The sequence below is a fragment of the Macadamia integrifolia genome, chromosome 7, assembly GCF_013358625.1.
Source record: "Macadamia integrifolia cultivar HAES 741 chromosome 7, SCU_Mint_v3, whole genome shotgun sequence".
NCBI classification, from domain to species: Eukaryota; Viridiplantae; Streptophyta; class Magnoliopsida; order Proteales; family Proteaceae; genus Macadamia; species Macadamia integrifolia.
This window is the reverse complement of record NC_056563.1, coordinates 10,209,534-10,225,769: the sequence shown is the minus strand read 5'-3', so window position 1 is coordinate 10,225,769 and position 16,236 is coordinate 10,209,534. Positions and strand designations below refer to the sequence as shown.

Genomic DNA, 16,236 nt, shown 5'->3' with positions numbered 1-16,236 from the left:
ACGGTCTTGTTTTATCAAAGAGAAAAATGGAATTCTTTCTTACCAAGGTTAGGTTCCTTGGGCACTTAATTGAAAAGGGTACTCTTACCCCTATTGATCGTGCCATTACCTTTGGTGAAAAATTCCCTGACCAAATCCTTGATAAAACTCAATTACAAAGATTCCTAGGAAGTTTAAATTACGTTCGTGATTTTCTTCCCCAAATCAGTAAGATTGCCGAACCTCTTTATCTTCGGCTTAAAAAGAAACCAACTCCATGGTCTCAAACCCAAACAACTGCTGTCCAAACTATCAAGAAGCTTGTTAAAGAAATCCCCTGTTTATTTATCCCTAACCCTGAGGCTTTTAAAATAGTAGAAACCGACGCCTCAGATATCGGATATGGAGGAATTCTTAAACAAAGGCTTTCTGATAATGACAAAGAACAGCTGGTCCAGTTTACTTCTGGTATCTGGAATTCTGCTCAAAAGAATTATAGTACAATAAAAAAAGAAATTTTATCAATCGTTCTTTGCATACAAAAATTTCAAAATACATTATTAAATAAACCATTTTTAGTTCGTGTTGATTGTAGCGCAGCTAAATATGTTTTACAAAATGATGTTTCAAATCTTGCATCAAAACAAATTTTTGCCCGTTGGCAAGCTTTATTATCAATTTTTGAATTTCAAATAGAATATATTAAAGGAGAATCCAATTCTGTCCCTGACTTTCTTACCCGTGAATTCTTACAGGGCCAGACTCCTCAAATTAACCTTCTCAGAATGGCTCCCCCTAAGGAGTCTACTTCTTCCAATTCTGTTGTCAAAACCAAATCCAGCTATGGTGCCTCTGCAGCCTTTGTTGCACCATCAAACCAAATTGTCACCCGTAGCCAGTCCCAAATGGCTACTGCCAAAACCCCTTATTCCCATGCCATGGTAGTAGGCTCTACCGCGGGATCCATCTAACCCACAAATAAGGCTAGTTCCAGCCTCCAAACTACACAAGCTAAACCACTCCAAACTGCCCAAGGTTCCAAACTCAAAAGTCAGTATCATGAAAAACCATGCAAAGAAGATCTCTTCACTATTGAAGAACCCCTGTACAAATACTTAGACTCGCCAATAATGATGGCCCAACAAATATTCTACAAAGGATGGAATCACCATTCCAACTCCCAAGCAAAGCATCAAGAATTTTACGAGTATATTCTCGTAGAAACTGATTCTGTCAGATTCAAACTTAATTATGACAGAAATGACCAAACTTTGGTTACACATACAACTGTAACCATCTGCAAAATTCTGTCACTCCAAGACTGGGGGACTCATCCCCTTAACTCAAGAAGCTTTTCAAATACTTTTTCCCCACCAAATTATACATATATGGATTACCAGGATGCCTGGTTCAAAGCCTTCTCCTTCCAAAATAGAATCAACCGCCACTCTTGGTTTTTCTGTTTTGAATACAGGTTTAATAATCAAACTCCCGCCTGGTTTCCCAAATGGTAGGATCAATATGGTCCTATGGTAGAAATTCTACCACTACAAATCCAAGATTCCTTCCAAACATTTTGTCAAAACTCAACACCCCAACCTCACCAACCAGATCTTCTCAGATTCTTTCTCCATTGCCGTCTCGCATGGATATTATTCTGGGAATACCAAATTTATGACTACCAGATAAATGACTGGATTGCCCCAGTCCTCTGCCGGTCTTTCAATGTCAAATGGTGGGATAACTGTGATGTCTCCAAATGTGAAAAGACTGCATTAATCAAAAGCCTCATAGGTCTCCAACCTGTTCCAACAATACAAAGCTCCTCAAAATCAAGCATCAAAAGTGAAAAGGAAGCCCTTCGTGCTCGTCTAGCCGAACTCGGTTCCGATTCAGACAATGAAGACAATGAAGGCTCCAGTGATGGTGCCTACAGTCTCAAATCGATGCAAAGAACTGTTCCTGCCCATGAACTCTGCTATGGGCAAGATCCATATGAGGTTGACCCTGATTTTGTCCCTGACAGTCTCACAGCGTCCTCCTCCAGCAAATTTAAAGAAGTGACCTCCCGTCGGTCTCGACGGGCAGTCAATACAAAGTCCTCATCGACCAAATCATAAGATTGGTCCAAAACGTCTGCTAAGACGGTTATAAACTAGCCGACAAGATATAGTCGTAAAAATACATCTAGTCATATAATATGTTGTTTGTGTCAAATAAAATAATTATATAAAAAAGAACACTAGAACGCTATGTTTGCCATGGAGACGGCTTGCAGTTGCCTAATCACCAAGGCAATTAAATAGTACCTCAAACGCCTTGGTCAACTTGCCACCTTAATAACTTTGGTCCCTATGTCCAGACCCATGGGGGTAAAATGACTAGCATGCCACCCATGAAAGGGTGAATGACTCTTTTATGGATGTTTTCTCATGTGCTCCCATTGACCTTTGCACACACGCAGAAACTACATTCCCCCACAAAAAACACTTCCCGTATAAACAATTACTCGTTTTCAGTATTATTCGAGTGATTAACAGTAAATCAATTCATTTTGGGTTATCACATTGATGGGACCTACGATCACTTCAAGCCATTGGCTTGAGTTGTGGGTCTCAAACATTAGTTTAGTTTTAATCACAAAGCTAACCCATACCTTCCCAGCTATGCTTCTTTGAAAGATGTTAATTGGTGTACATGGCTCCGCTGTGGCTGCCGCTTGGGTGAGCACTGGACTTCTAGCCAATATGTTTAGAGCTTACACCCATCCCCGAGACGGTCACTGTATGGTGGTGTCCACCAAGCCTTCTGACTTTAAGAACGAGCCTTATGATTGGCCCTAGCCATTAAATATATATATTGTAGCTTAATTGTTACATTTTCATGTCATCTAAGGGACATTCAATTATGAGTAGAGAACCTATCCCTGATAATTCAAAGAATCTTTTACAACATTTCTTAATCACAGATAGGAATGATGTTACATCTTAAAGCTCTGCACTTAAAATTGGAATTGGGAGCTTCCCGTGGATTTATAATGTTTTAAGTTACATACTAACCAAGGAACTCAGCTCAGGGTTTCATAATATAGACATTGCATCAACACAACTCAGGTATCTGAATATGTTAAACAACACGGGAAGGATATGACAGTATGATACAACAAAGGGGCTCTCAAAAGCTGGAAAAACAAAATGAAAAATGTAAATCAAAAGCGAAACAACATAAACACTCTCACAACAAGAGATGAACAGCAGAATTAATGGAGTGGATTGTGGCACTACTAGAACAGCAGCTTGCAGACATGCCTACTGCTTCTGGTCCCATAATCCAGTAGAGGAATGATAATATCTCTCGACGTTCATACCATCTCCCTGACATAGATTACCAGTGTCTTTAAATCCTGTACATCAAAATCGACCCACCTTCGAAGGGCTAATGGGACAATATCTCTTTTATGCGTTCCGCAGAATCAGCAGGAATCTCTCTGCCTGGGACTGTGACCTTCAGAAGACTAGAATACCTGTCAACCAATACCTATTTTGTTAAACAAAACTACTGAATTCATTCCAAGTACCAAAACGGAACAGTTTATGTTGACATACTCGGCAACTGTAAACAAGTACTCATGCTCGGTAATGAAGGCGAGCAAAGCCTGAAAACATACGAAAACCATGAGCCTCAAACAGTGAGCCAACAGGAAGAAATACTGGAAGAAAAATGTATAAATCAACTTTCTTGCCTCAAACGGCATGTTTAAGAGCTCATAGTAAGTCCTGACACGATCCAATCTCTGTTGGACAGACTCACTGTCAATGGAAGGGACAGCTGCAAGGGCCTGCAATGTCAAAAGTGGTTAGGATAGTTTTATGTGCATAAATATGTCTAAAGTAATGAAACGACATTGCCACCTATATCATTTTCATTTAATTAATATCTACAACTACTATTTATTTATATTAAATATTTATTTATTCTGTTATGACAACTAATTTTATAATTGTAGGAGTAGGACGCAATATCTCGGACAGGAATCACTCCAGTAAAGAATTGGCTCCAAAGTACATGTTTATCAACTAGAACAGAGTTAATAAAATATAAAAGTCGTAAGAAAAAGATGTTTGGGTACCAATCAGGCAGGAGAGGAACATGAGAATATACAAAGAGCAAATTGAGGCCATACAAGCAAGACCAACCTGCTCCAATGCAATGGAATTTCGACATATCTGCTGAACTCCAAAAAGATTGATCAATTTCATCTCTGCCAAAGCCTGGTAAGATAGTTTGCATTTCTCCCATTAGTAGCAAAGAGGGAAAAAAATAAAGGCTCACCTACAAGTAAAAAATATGAAGAAAGAAATGCAGCAAGACAAGATGTGTCATGTGTTAATTGAAAATGTTTAAATATGCGAACGTGCAAACCTTAATTGATGCATTGGCTGCAACACTACATGTTCCACCAAAAATATAACTCCGCTTCACTTCTGCGACAAACGGTGCTATCTCCTCATCTCTACGAGTTATCTATATAGAGGAACAACATCTGAATCTCAGAAATAATTTGAGGGAAATACATTTGCTAGATTGGAAAAATAAAATGGCCTCTCACTTTCAGTAAATTAAAAACAACTGGGTATAACTGTGTTCAGGCTGATGAACTACTTTCCTGGAATGAGCCTAGGAAAGCGACAGCAGAGGATCCTCACCATTCCAGACCATACTATATACAGAATTAATAATGTAGTACCATTGTCCAAAACACATTACTATAAAAATATTAACCTGAGCAGTAAGTGAAATAATAAAATCATCTGGCTCTTCTGCATCTTGATCCTCCAAGTATTCCCTATCGGTCATTTCCTGTTTCAATTGACATGGTAACTTCATTACTCTTCTAATCCCACTTCAATAGAAACAAACACATATAAACGACATTTTTTGGCTAGGGGAGAGGGAGGGGGGGAGGCTGATAAGGAAAAGAAAGATTTGTTTGAAGTTACAAAGGAACCACACAAAAAAGAAAAAAGGAAAGGGAAATAGGATGCCCTTCTGCATAGTTTAAAAAAAAAAAAAAATACTGTCATACAGTTTTCACAAACCTGCAAGTGGAAAATTGTCTCCAACTGCATCTCTACACGTAGAACTTTAAGGCAATCAATTGCCAGTCTCCTATATTCATCAGCAAATGACGCAAGATCCCGAGTAGGTGTACTGCTACTGCGTGTATGGTGATGTGTTTTATCCTTGGGGTTTGGCTCTGCTTGAATTGAAGGTTTTAGGGATGCTTGTCCAAGCCTAAATTATTCCACAACAAACGTGCACCAAATAAGCTATTTTATGTCCATTGAGAAACTTTGTTATGAATAATAAAAATTGCATTCATCTAAGATATACACAGGATGAAGCCTTAAGAAATGTCCAGTGTCTGGTATAGTAAAATAGTGTGGTGAAACATTTTACTCTTTTAAGTCCCAACTACCATAGGCTAGATATCTTATGAACCATTCTGTTCACAGCCATAAAATAAGGTAGTATCTACATACAGTGTGTCTATAATAGTATATCAGACAATTTAATCCAAGGTGATGCTGGATAAAACTTTAAGAGTTCAAATTATCAGCATGTAAAAGAAAAGTATGCTCTGAAATGCCACTGATTTCAAGACTTGAACATCGACATGAGGCTTTGCAACAGAACAAATTCATGCATGAGTACATTTTCCTGGAAAAGAATTCTAATATTGTTAAGGGAAAGGTCCACAATCCCACCTCCACAACCCCGGTCAGCATCATTTCTCATTATCCCCACATAGAGATTATGCAAGGCAGTAACATTATATACAAGCAATCTACAAACTTACATATGCAAAGGCATACACATAGCTAATGAGGGAAGGTCCAAAATCCCACGTCCACAACCCAGGTCAGCATCATTTCTAAAAATCCCCACATAGAGATTATGCAAGGCAGTAACATTATATATAAGCAATCTACAAACTTACATATGCAAAGGCATACACATAGCTACAAACACACTCATATAAATTGATTGGAAACATGCTCAAAGAGAGGGAGACACAATTGGAAGCAAACCAGGGGGCTGAGTCACTGAGAGAAGACCAAAGAGAAAATCAAAAGAAAAAAGATGGCTCCAGCACAAAAACACGCTTCATAAGATGAGAATGCTTACCTTTCAATTGAGTCTGCTACATATTCCAATGAATCACTAAGGGACGCCAATAAAATGAGTTTGTTATTGTCACGAATAAGATTCTCCTACAGAAGACGGGAGGTTTAGAATAAATGACAGAATAGGTATGCTTATGCTTAGGATTGAATAAACAATAGTAAATCTGATAAAATTTAAGACCAAATGAGCCATGTAGTAGCAAGGGGGTTCAAAACCAATAAGACTTGAAACATCTCAAGTCATCCACCCATCAAGTATGTAAGGGAATTGCTATTGCTACTACAATATTTATGCACTGATGCTTGCACTAAAAGTTAAGCATTTTGTATTTTGACATATCACACGTATACCTGCTTGATCGGACGCAAACTCAACAATAGATCACTCATTTCCATCTCAACTTCAACAGTTTCAGCATCAGAACAATTGTTTTCCAGGATTGGCTGACAGGATGAATTTGGCAAAAATGCACTGGCAGAATCAAGTCGCATCAAACTCTCGACATCATGCCTTCCGATGAGCATATAGCTCTGCTTCTCAAGAACTGCCTGGAATATTAACCCGATAGAAAATCAAGCAAAGTGGAAAAAAGAAATTCCACAGGAGAATAGAAATGACTTTTGTTACAGATATTCCACAATTACATAGCTTCCATGGAGAAGTAGCAATTCAGGACACCAAATTTTGACCCTTGCTAACAGTGACGCAGTAGCAAATCATAAATTTAATTTTCCATTCATTTTGGCATTTGTATGCCAACCCTAATGTTCAAACTTACATGATTATCAAACAAATTTGAATTTACTTAAGATGCATGTGCTGAAATTCACATTATGATGTAACTCAACGACCAAATGCCATGAGAACAACCTAGCATGTTCTCTTATTTTGGTAACAAAGAACAATTAACCTGACAAGGCAAATAATTCTTCGACTGAAACCGAATTATATGTATTTTTAAGAGTAAAATAGAGCTTTTCTTCTATTTTGAGAAAAAGACTCAACATATAAATGTAGCATAAAACTGTACTCTAATTAAGTCAATCACGTAGCCAATATGTTACACCAAATTTCTATGAACAGTTGACTACCAAGGTTTTAGCAGTTGGGAACTGAGAAGGATGGTACTGTTGATAGATATTTTGACATGATCAAGGGCTCCATTTATTGCTTCAATTTTTCAGTAACTATTATATTAATTAGATTTGATGAAAATGGTAGAAAAAGGAGAGTTTTAAAGGATTGAGTCAAAGGCAAGTAAATGGTGAATCCATTATTAATGACTGACATATATAGTGGACCTAGCCAACTTATGGAGTATAGTAGCTCCTTTGAACTAAGAGATCTCTTTGTATTTGTTTTAAAATAAATAACTGAATATTAACTGAGAAAGAGAAGAAGAAATACAGCCAAAAAAAGAAGAGTAAATGGCCCAAACCAACACACAAAGGGAAGAACAGGACCCACATAATGAAACCTCTGTTCAAACTCACCATGAACAAACCATGTTGGTCCAATGGAAGTTGAGGGTATCAAAGTAGATCTGGTGCAGTCATTGTTGTCAACACAGTCATGGTTAATACACTCCCATAGAGCAATTATCAGTGACATGGCAGTGGCAGTGTACACCTGGGCAGTTGTACAGAGGGCAGTGAGTTGGCAGTGCTGGTAGAGGCAGTATAGTGTTGGTAGTGTTCAGAGTGACTTCAGACCTTCTGGGTGAGCTAGCAGTATATTGTTCCTTTCGGGCCTTTCACATAAATAATTTAAGGGCATGGGCTGAGTAATATTTGGAAACAATTAGTGTTCTATTTTTCTATTGAGTTCATAATTTTTATTAATTTAATTTTCCTAATAAGAATAGAAACCTTTTGTTGTAAAAAGAGAGAGTTCTTAACTGTTGATATCTTGACAAAGTCATTCTCAAGTGGATTCTATCAGATAACTCTAAGATCAAGACCAGATGCATAGAACAAATAGAGCCACGAATTGAGTTAAATTTTTCCAAGAGTTCTTACCCCCTGAAGCCATGAGAAAATGTGCCAGACTTGGCAGTGGGGGCTTTTGAATATTTTTTTTAAATATTCCTATTTTGGGTTACCAAGGGTAATTTTGTATTTTATATGTTGTTTGGAGATGCATTGCAGACAAATCACTCTTGATGTTATTGTTGACTAGTTTTGATGTCTTTACTGTAAATTGGGTGTCTATATTATTCCATCAGTTCTCGTAGTTCCTTTTGGATTTTTTTTTTTTGGCTCCTTTGCACAGTAATAGTGTCAATGTGTCATTTGAAAAGTTTTTCATTTATATTCTCAAGAGGTAAGAAGACCAAAATCTTGCAAACAAAGTTGATTTAGGAATCTTATTGCTGCTTTTATGAAGTCTCCTTTATACTGTACCCATTCTGGTTTACTATTGTTTTTTCCTGCAAGATTTTACGGCATATCCACAAACCATGACAAGTAAATTACATTGTTCTTGTCCCCATTAAGGACCTTAAACTTAAAACACAAGATCCAAAATGAAAGTAAAATCAACCAGTTTCAATTAAGTTATGCCATGGAAATTTTGATTTATGCATATATAATATAAGTTAACTAACAGAGTCTATTTATCAGTATTTAATTTATAAGGCTATAATACATATTTACTGAAGAAGACTGGGTATCATCGAATTAGGCTGAAACCAGAGAAGAGGAATTAAACAGTGACATTGAACATGTAATGCAATAAGAGAAGGAGAAATCTATAGGTATTTAGAAAAACATGCCTCCATGTAAGCTGTCCGGCATCTTTCATATGTTCGTTCAAGGAATGTTTGCACATACTTCACAAGTTCTCCAGCATATTTAGGCATCGCTTGTGCCCAACCAAGAAGCTAACATAAATGGTGAGTATCAATTAGGAAATTGAAAAATGAACAGTGTAACAAATAAAAGAAGTAAAAACATTATCTGTGTCCGGGTACACATTATGTTAGAACAAAACTCATCAAAGACTGAATGGAAGTCCTCATTGATCTTTAAACATAGTGTGCAGGCTTTGTACAGCTACATGAGTTTGGAGAAAAACACCTTTTCTTGAAGAGGGTCCGATATTTTTTTTTTTTTTAGGAAAATAAAGTGTCCAATATTCTTAAAGTTTTAAGTTACCTCCTTTGCCAAGAAATCAATAGCTAACAAGCCTTGTAAGACAGGACGTCCCCTTTCAATCAGTGGAGTGTACGTAAAAGCAGGATGTGCTCGTGGTCTAAATGCAGCAGGACCTATATATACACAAGTTCCACAAAAATTAGCGTTTAAACCTGAATGCATAAAAGCTGGACCAAGTCAAAAGCCAACTCTAATATGCTTCCAATCTTAAATTGTCATAGACCATCCAAGTCATTAATGGAGCAAGGATTTAGTAAGGATTCTCATACTGCACTTGGCTGCTAAGTTTAATCAATTCTTTTACCATTGTCTTGCTGAATACTTCCATCTGATACTTGATATGTTATACAATTTTGAAAGCCTCAAACGAAAGAAAATTTTATAACTGGATACTCATACATCATTCTTGCCATGTTCAATAGATTAGTTGATTCTTGTTATAGATTCAAAGATAATTAGGCACTACTCGACTAAATGAGTCAACAGTTCAAGAGACTTGCTTGCTATAGCTTGCTGGACGCCTTTCCGATAATCCACAAACATTGTAGGCAAGAAGTGATCCTTCAAGAAATTCTCCACAAAAGTTAGCAAGCCATCATTCCTGCAAAACTTTCAAGCCCAATCATTAAACATGGAGCAAACAGAATACAGGGAGAATAAATTAAATGCCTATTATATATTGCATCAATTGAGACCCTACAATCTGTTCATCGGTTAGTCAAAATAAGTATACAGGTCACAGTGATCAGAAACAAAGTTTGAAATGCCCCGGAAAATTAATGAGATTGAAATTTGAGACAACAAAACAACTGAAACAGGTGCCTTCATTCCAATGGCAGGAAGCAAACTCAAGGTTCCATTTCATTTCCCCACTTTTGTTTATCCTTCTCCCCCCCCCCCCCCCCGGGGGGGGAGGTTCATTCATCCTTCTTTCAGAATCTGTGCATGAGCATAGTTGTCAAGGCAAAAAGGTGACCCAAGGCATTGGAGAGGTGCCTAGGCAACAAGGCGCTAGCCTAAGTTTCCAAGGTGCCTTAGGCGTGCAGTATATGACTATGTCTATATGACTATATGTCATATAGCAATGATAATTTATATAATCCAGGTTACATACAACATAGAAGCCATATCAATGCAATGTGATATAATTATGCTAGTCATGACCTAATATGAGAAAATCAACATATAATAAACAATAGCATATTCACTGAAAAACAAAGCAATAAACATAAAGCAACATAAACCCGTGAAACGTCAACACGGTGTCCAGGATCTTCCTTGGGTCCAAGGTGACACCACGCTTTGTTGACACTTCACGAGTTTACATTGACTTATGTTTATAGCTTTGTTTTTCAATGAATATCCTATACTTTGTTTATTATGTGCTGATTTTCTCATATTAGGTCATCACTAGCATAATCATATCATAGTAGCCTTGTATTGGGTGAAGAGAAGAGGGTGGTAGATAAAATTAATAGCCAGACTGCAATGGAAGCCCTGAGATTCAAGCAGAGAAGGCAGGGACCTCGGGCCTAGGGTATGCCTTAAGGCCCTTAACAACTATGTGTGTGTGTGTGTGTGTGTGTGAGAGAGAGAGAGAGAGAGAGAGAGAGAGAGAGAGAGAGAGAGAGAGACATTGTTTTATGGGTCCTAATGGACTCGGCCTTCTCCTCAATCACATTTTCTTTCTCTAATTAAATCAATATTACTCAGAGAAAAAAAATAAATAAATAAATAAAAACATGTCAATCATAGAAATGCCTATGTATAATGAATTACATAATGGAAAAGGGTTCCAAGCTTACCCAAGCTGGGAATACTTAGGAGGCAGCAATGAAGTGACCTTATCAGTAAACTGCAAATGACATGGAATCAGTCAGCTAAATTATTCACTATGCACAACTATTACATTTAAAAAGGAAGATGCAAGGTAGACCTGAAGCACAGGTCGATATACAGAAGCTGCCAGATATATTCCATGTTCAGGAAGGACAGCTGCAGTCCCATAACCTTCTTGCACTACATTTGGACCCCTCCTATTCCATCCTTGGCGAATGAGATCAACTCCTGGAACAAAGAATGCAAATTTCAGCGATCGATAGAGAGGCTAAATCATCAGAGGTTATTTGGCAAACAAAACATAAAAAGAAAGATAATGGAGGACATATAATGTACTACAAACGCAGAGTTGTAAATTTGGGAGGAAAAATGGCAATTAAAACAAAGAATTTTGAGATCACATCATATGAGGTACTGAAGGGATCAATTGATCCAACGGTAAGGTACGAATGTTGCGACCTGATGGTCAAGCAGTCGAAACAGCCTCTCGATGTTCTCGGGGTAAGGCTGCATTGTTCTCACCCTCCCGGACCTCGCACGTACGGGAGCCTCGTGCACAGGGTATGCCATTTTTTTTTTATCGTATGAGGTACAGGTGGATAAAAGATGGAAATGCTAGTTCATTTTGTGGGTAGAGTAATCCTGATCCTAGAGTGATAAAGACCTTAATAACATTACAGCAAAATGTTATAGGCCCTTCCCAATGACTAATGGTATTTTGTGATAATAAAAGGTCTACCACTAGCAACAGCTAAACATGCACCATTAAGAAGATATGATACTGCTGCACTATAAGTATTATAAGCTGGTAAGAAGTAAAAACAGGATAGGAAAAGAGGTGAAATTTTGAAACGTCCCCAAGACGACAATGCCCTCCAGGACAAGAAGAAAAACTTAAGGCAATAAGCTTGTTGGAGATGGAGACAGCACACAAAAACAAACCCTAGATGATCAACTGACGAGCAAAAGAACAATGCCAGCAAGCCACTTTGAAAAAAATCCACCCAAGAGAAAGCATCAATAAAGAGACCATGAGTAGCAAAATGTTTTCCAACACTTCTCACCAATTGCGATTACACCTTGAGGAGGGCAGCAGGAGAGTGGGATTTTCTACCAAAGCCACGAACAATCTAATGGCAGAAAATGATATTGTCTGTGATGCTTCGACCTGCTATAAAAGTCGATTGGTTGGGACTGACGAGGGAGTCAATGAACCATTAGATCCGAGTGGCAAGGATCTTGGCAATGAACTCATACAAAAGGTTGCAGAGGGAAATGAGTCTAAAGTCAGACATGGAGGAGGCTCTCTCCTTTTTGGGAGTGAGGCAAAGGAAGGTGTGGTTGACCCCATGAATTTGAGAGGGATTGAGGATGAAGCTTCTGATAGCAGAGATAGGTCATTCCCGATGATCCCCAGCAAGAGGAGAAGAAGCCTATACTGAAACCATCAGGGCCAAGGGATTTGCTGGGCTTATGGGAGTTGACAGCAGCCAAGATCTCAGAATCAGTGGGGATGGCTTGGAGGAGAGGAAGGAGGTGGCTCAGAACGAATTTATTGGGCAGGAGGGGAAGGGGATCGGGGGGAGGAAGGGGGAGGGCTGAAGATGTTCCTAAAGTAGGGGACAACCTTAGGCTTGATGTCCTTAGGGTTTTGGAGGATGGTCCTATTAGAGGACAAAAGAAGGGGAATGGAGTTTGAGTTGGTTTTGGATTTAGGGACTCATGGAAGTAAGCGAAATTGGAGTCTCAAAGATCCAGCCACTTGATGCCGGATTTTTGGTTGAGGAAACTCACTTCAAGAGCAAGCGGAGAGGAAAGCTCAAGAGAGAGGGCCTTTTCATCATGAGCAAGAGTAGGGTTGTGGATGTCAGATTGAAGACGGGATTGGATGATGGCCAGCTTGTCTTTGCAAGAAGAGACCTGAGAGGAAATGATCCCAAAGGTGGAAGAGTTCCACTCTTTAAGGGAGAATTTAACATTTTTAAGCTTGCGAGCAATGGCAATGAGGGGAGAAGAGAAGGAATCGACCGGCTTGTCCTAGGTTATCTGGACAATAGGAAGGAATCCATGATGGAAAGTCCACATGTTGAAGAATTTGAAAGGCTTGGGGCCGAAAGAGATATAAGGTTGGACAAAAAGAGAGATAGGGTTATCATCAAAGATGGTAGGGGAATCAAAATTGGCATGGGAAGAGGCAAAAGGGCCTCAGAGAGGCGGGGGACGAGAGGGTAGGAAGAGAAGAAGATTTGCTCCAATGGTGCCTATGGTACTCTTTAACGGAGGGTGACCCAAGGTTGGAGGAGGATGCCAAGGGATGGGGAGATAGAAGCAGGAAGAGGAACAATAGAGGAATGGAAAGAACCTACGGAAGGGGGAGGGGAGACCTCTAGGGGATCCTCTCAATAGAGCTGCGGGAGGAATCTGGGGCCATGGGAGGGGGAGGGGGAGGGGGAGGGGGTTGAGGGCCTATTTATAAAGGGCTTGGATTTGATAAAAGAGGATTTCTTCTTGGAGGAGGTCTTGGGGACAGAAACCTTCCCAGAAGACGACCTGGAAAAGCAAGACATGACCGAACGAGACTTCTTGGAAGAAGGCATAATCGTAGCAATCGTGGCAAGGCCTTGCCGGCAGGAACACCATAGGGGAAGGCAAAGGAGCTGACAAGGTTGGGGAAGACATGGCAAGGCCCTGCTGGATTGGACTCACATCAGGGAAAAGCATAAGCATTGTAGACGAAGTTGAGGTAGACGTGGCAAGGCCCTGCTAGGAGGAGTTCACAGCAAGGGAAGGCATGAGCAATGTAGACGAAGTAGAAGCAGACGTGGCAAGGCCTTGCTAGATGGGGATAACAGCAGGGCAGGGCAAAGATGAAGATGATATTGGACCAAATGTGGCATGGCCCTGCTGGATGAGACTTACAGCAGGGGAAGACAAAGGCGAGGTTGGAGCCGACGTGGCTAGGCCCTACCAAATGGAGAGCATGGCAGGGGGAGACAATGCAGAGGACATGGCATGGTCTTGCTGAATGAGACTCATAGCAGGGGGAGGGGAGGTTGGAGTAGCCGTGGTAAGGCCCTGCTGGATGAGGCTCAGAGCAGGGGAAGACGAAGGAGAGGTTGAAGTATTCTAAGATATACTTGTATGGGCATATATGCTAGAATGTAACGGCATACTTGTAATTTGGTTTTCTAAATATCACTAATATAGAGTGGAGAGAGATCGATTCCTCTCTAACACATTCTTCCAAACTTCTTCCTCCTTCCTTCCGTTCCCACCTTCTCTTCATAGTTGTCACGGTGCCAAGGCAAACCAAGGCGGTGGAGGGTTGTCTAAGCGCTTAGGAGAGAAGGCACCCGTCTTAAGGCGAACAAGTGTTATTTTTTATTTTTCCTATTTTCTAACATTATTTAGTAAGTTATATATACCTTGTATCATAAAAAATCAAGATTAAAACACATCAAGTCATTAAAAATCAACATTTAGCCACATCAAATCATAAAAAATTAACATTAAATCATATTAAGTTATAAAAATCAATATTTAGAGAAATGCTCTTATTCTATAATAAGTTTGACTGGTCAAATGATTTTATTTTTATATGAGACTTTTTGTATAAGTTATAACATAAAAACAGCTTTCTAACAAGTCTAAGATTACTTAAATCTGAGTTGCAATGACAAAGTTATGCTTCAGTCAAACTTATTTTTAAGTGTGCGAATACTGTTAAAATCGTCTGAATGAAAATAATTTTATGAATATTAAAACAAAATATTATTTTACCGGACTTTTGATTTTTAGCAATGTTTTAACATGATAGAATTTATAAAATTTTCATGATTGAGAAAAACCCCAGCATTTAAAAGTTGAAAATCGTCCCTATAACCAAAATCCAGTTTTTGTCCTTGGACTGGGGGGTTGACGTTTTATCCTTTTAGAATTTGATTTTTAAACTATTTTTATTGGATTTAAATAGGGGGTATTTGCTTATTTATAAATAATATCTTAAGTAAATGAACATTTACTTGAATGTTATTTGGCATAAATAAGTGCCGAAACACAAGGCGACATGCAGTGCAACAAGGCGGCTGTCGCCTAGGCCCCAAGCAAACCGTCTAGACGCCTAGTCGTCGCCTAGGCGACGCCTTGACAACTATGCTTCTCTTCCTGCTCTTCTTCTTCTGGTTTCGGTCGGTTCGGCTCAGTTTTGTCAGTTTGGTCTAGGTTTTGACACCCTACAATTATGGATAAGAAATTTAAAGGCTGATATCATTTTTCCACGCAACAGAATTCAGTAACTGCACAGACTAGTCTATCAGATCTTCAAAGAAGTGTATATTCTGAGAGTTTGATTTGAAAAGATATTGGTAGCTTTAAAGAGAAAACGCGACCATAAGCAGGTGTAAGGGCAGCTCTCTTCTCTACTTCTGTGCTTCCTAGTTTCCCTTACTTTTCACTTCAGAATCGTTAACAACTTGTCAATTCAAAATTCTATTATAAAACATTTAAAAGCCATTCTACACAAATATTAACACCTTTCTATTATCAAGATAAATAGAGGAACTAGAAGCCTAGAACTACCAAATCCTAATAATATAAAGCTGATTTGGACAAGTCAAACCAGCTCACAACTGCAGGATCTTTTAACCAAAGAACAACCATAAACCAACCCAAAAAACATGCACTGGAAATCAGACTATAAAGAACTGCAGACAAAAACGACAGCAGAATCTGAAAACTCATCCAAAACTGATGGCTGGTTTGGCCTGAGCAGATTCTGAAAACTCTCACAGAATCTGCAATTTTCTGGGCAGAACTGAGAAAAACTGGATTCAATACCTATAAGAACTTGAGCAGATCAGTAACACTTTGTGTCGTTGAGAGAAGAAGAAAGAGATAACTTGAAAAGAACCTCTCGGGCTTCTCACCGCAAAGAATCAATTGGATCAAACACCAATTCCATCAGCCTTGATCAGACACAAGACAACTCTTCATGGAGAAGACAATAGCAGTAGCCATTAATTTTTATTTTTATTTTTTTAATATTAAAATCGTTCTAGCTTTAGGAGCCTCCTCT

The 16,236-nt window shown here is 38.9% G+C and overlaps 1 protein-coding gene across 1 annotated transcript in view; it reads right to left on the bottom strand.

The window, feature by feature from the left end:
* Positions 1-2,959: 2,959 nt before the first annotated feature.
* Positions 2,960-16,236, bottom strand: part of LOC122084730 (exocyst complex component SEC8) — a 42,913-nt gene continuing 29,636 nt past the window's right edge. Inside the window, exons 10-24 of the mRNA XM_042653172.1 lie at positions 15,867-15,985; positions 11,260-11,390; positions 11,129-11,178; positions 9,824-9,924; positions 9,324-9,436; positions 8,942-9,049; positions 6,519-6,716; positions 6,169-6,254; positions 5,079-5,274; positions 4,762-4,839; positions 4,402-4,503; positions 4,176-4,250; positions 3,722-3,817; positions 3,585-3,634; positions 2,960-3,502 (exon numbers count right to left, since the gene is read on the bottom strand). Of these exons, the coding sequence (XP_042509106.1) occupies positions 3,415-3,502; positions 3,585-3,634; positions 3,722-3,817; positions 4,176-4,250; positions 4,402-4,503; positions 4,762-4,839; positions 5,079-5,274; positions 6,169-6,254; positions 6,519-6,716; positions 8,942-9,049; positions 9,324-9,436; positions 9,824-9,924; positions 11,129-11,178; positions 11,260-11,390; positions 15,867-15,985 (1,591 nt within the window). The 3' untranslated portion in view covers positions 2,960-3,414. The remainder of the gene's footprint in view (positions 3,503-3,584; positions 3,635-3,721; positions 3,818-4,175; positions 4,251-4,401; positions 4,504-4,761; positions 4,840-5,078; positions 5,275-6,168; positions 6,255-6,518; positions 6,717-8,941; positions 9,050-9,323; positions 9,437-9,823; positions 9,925-11,128; positions 11,179-11,259; positions 11,391-15,866; positions 15,986-16,236) is intronic.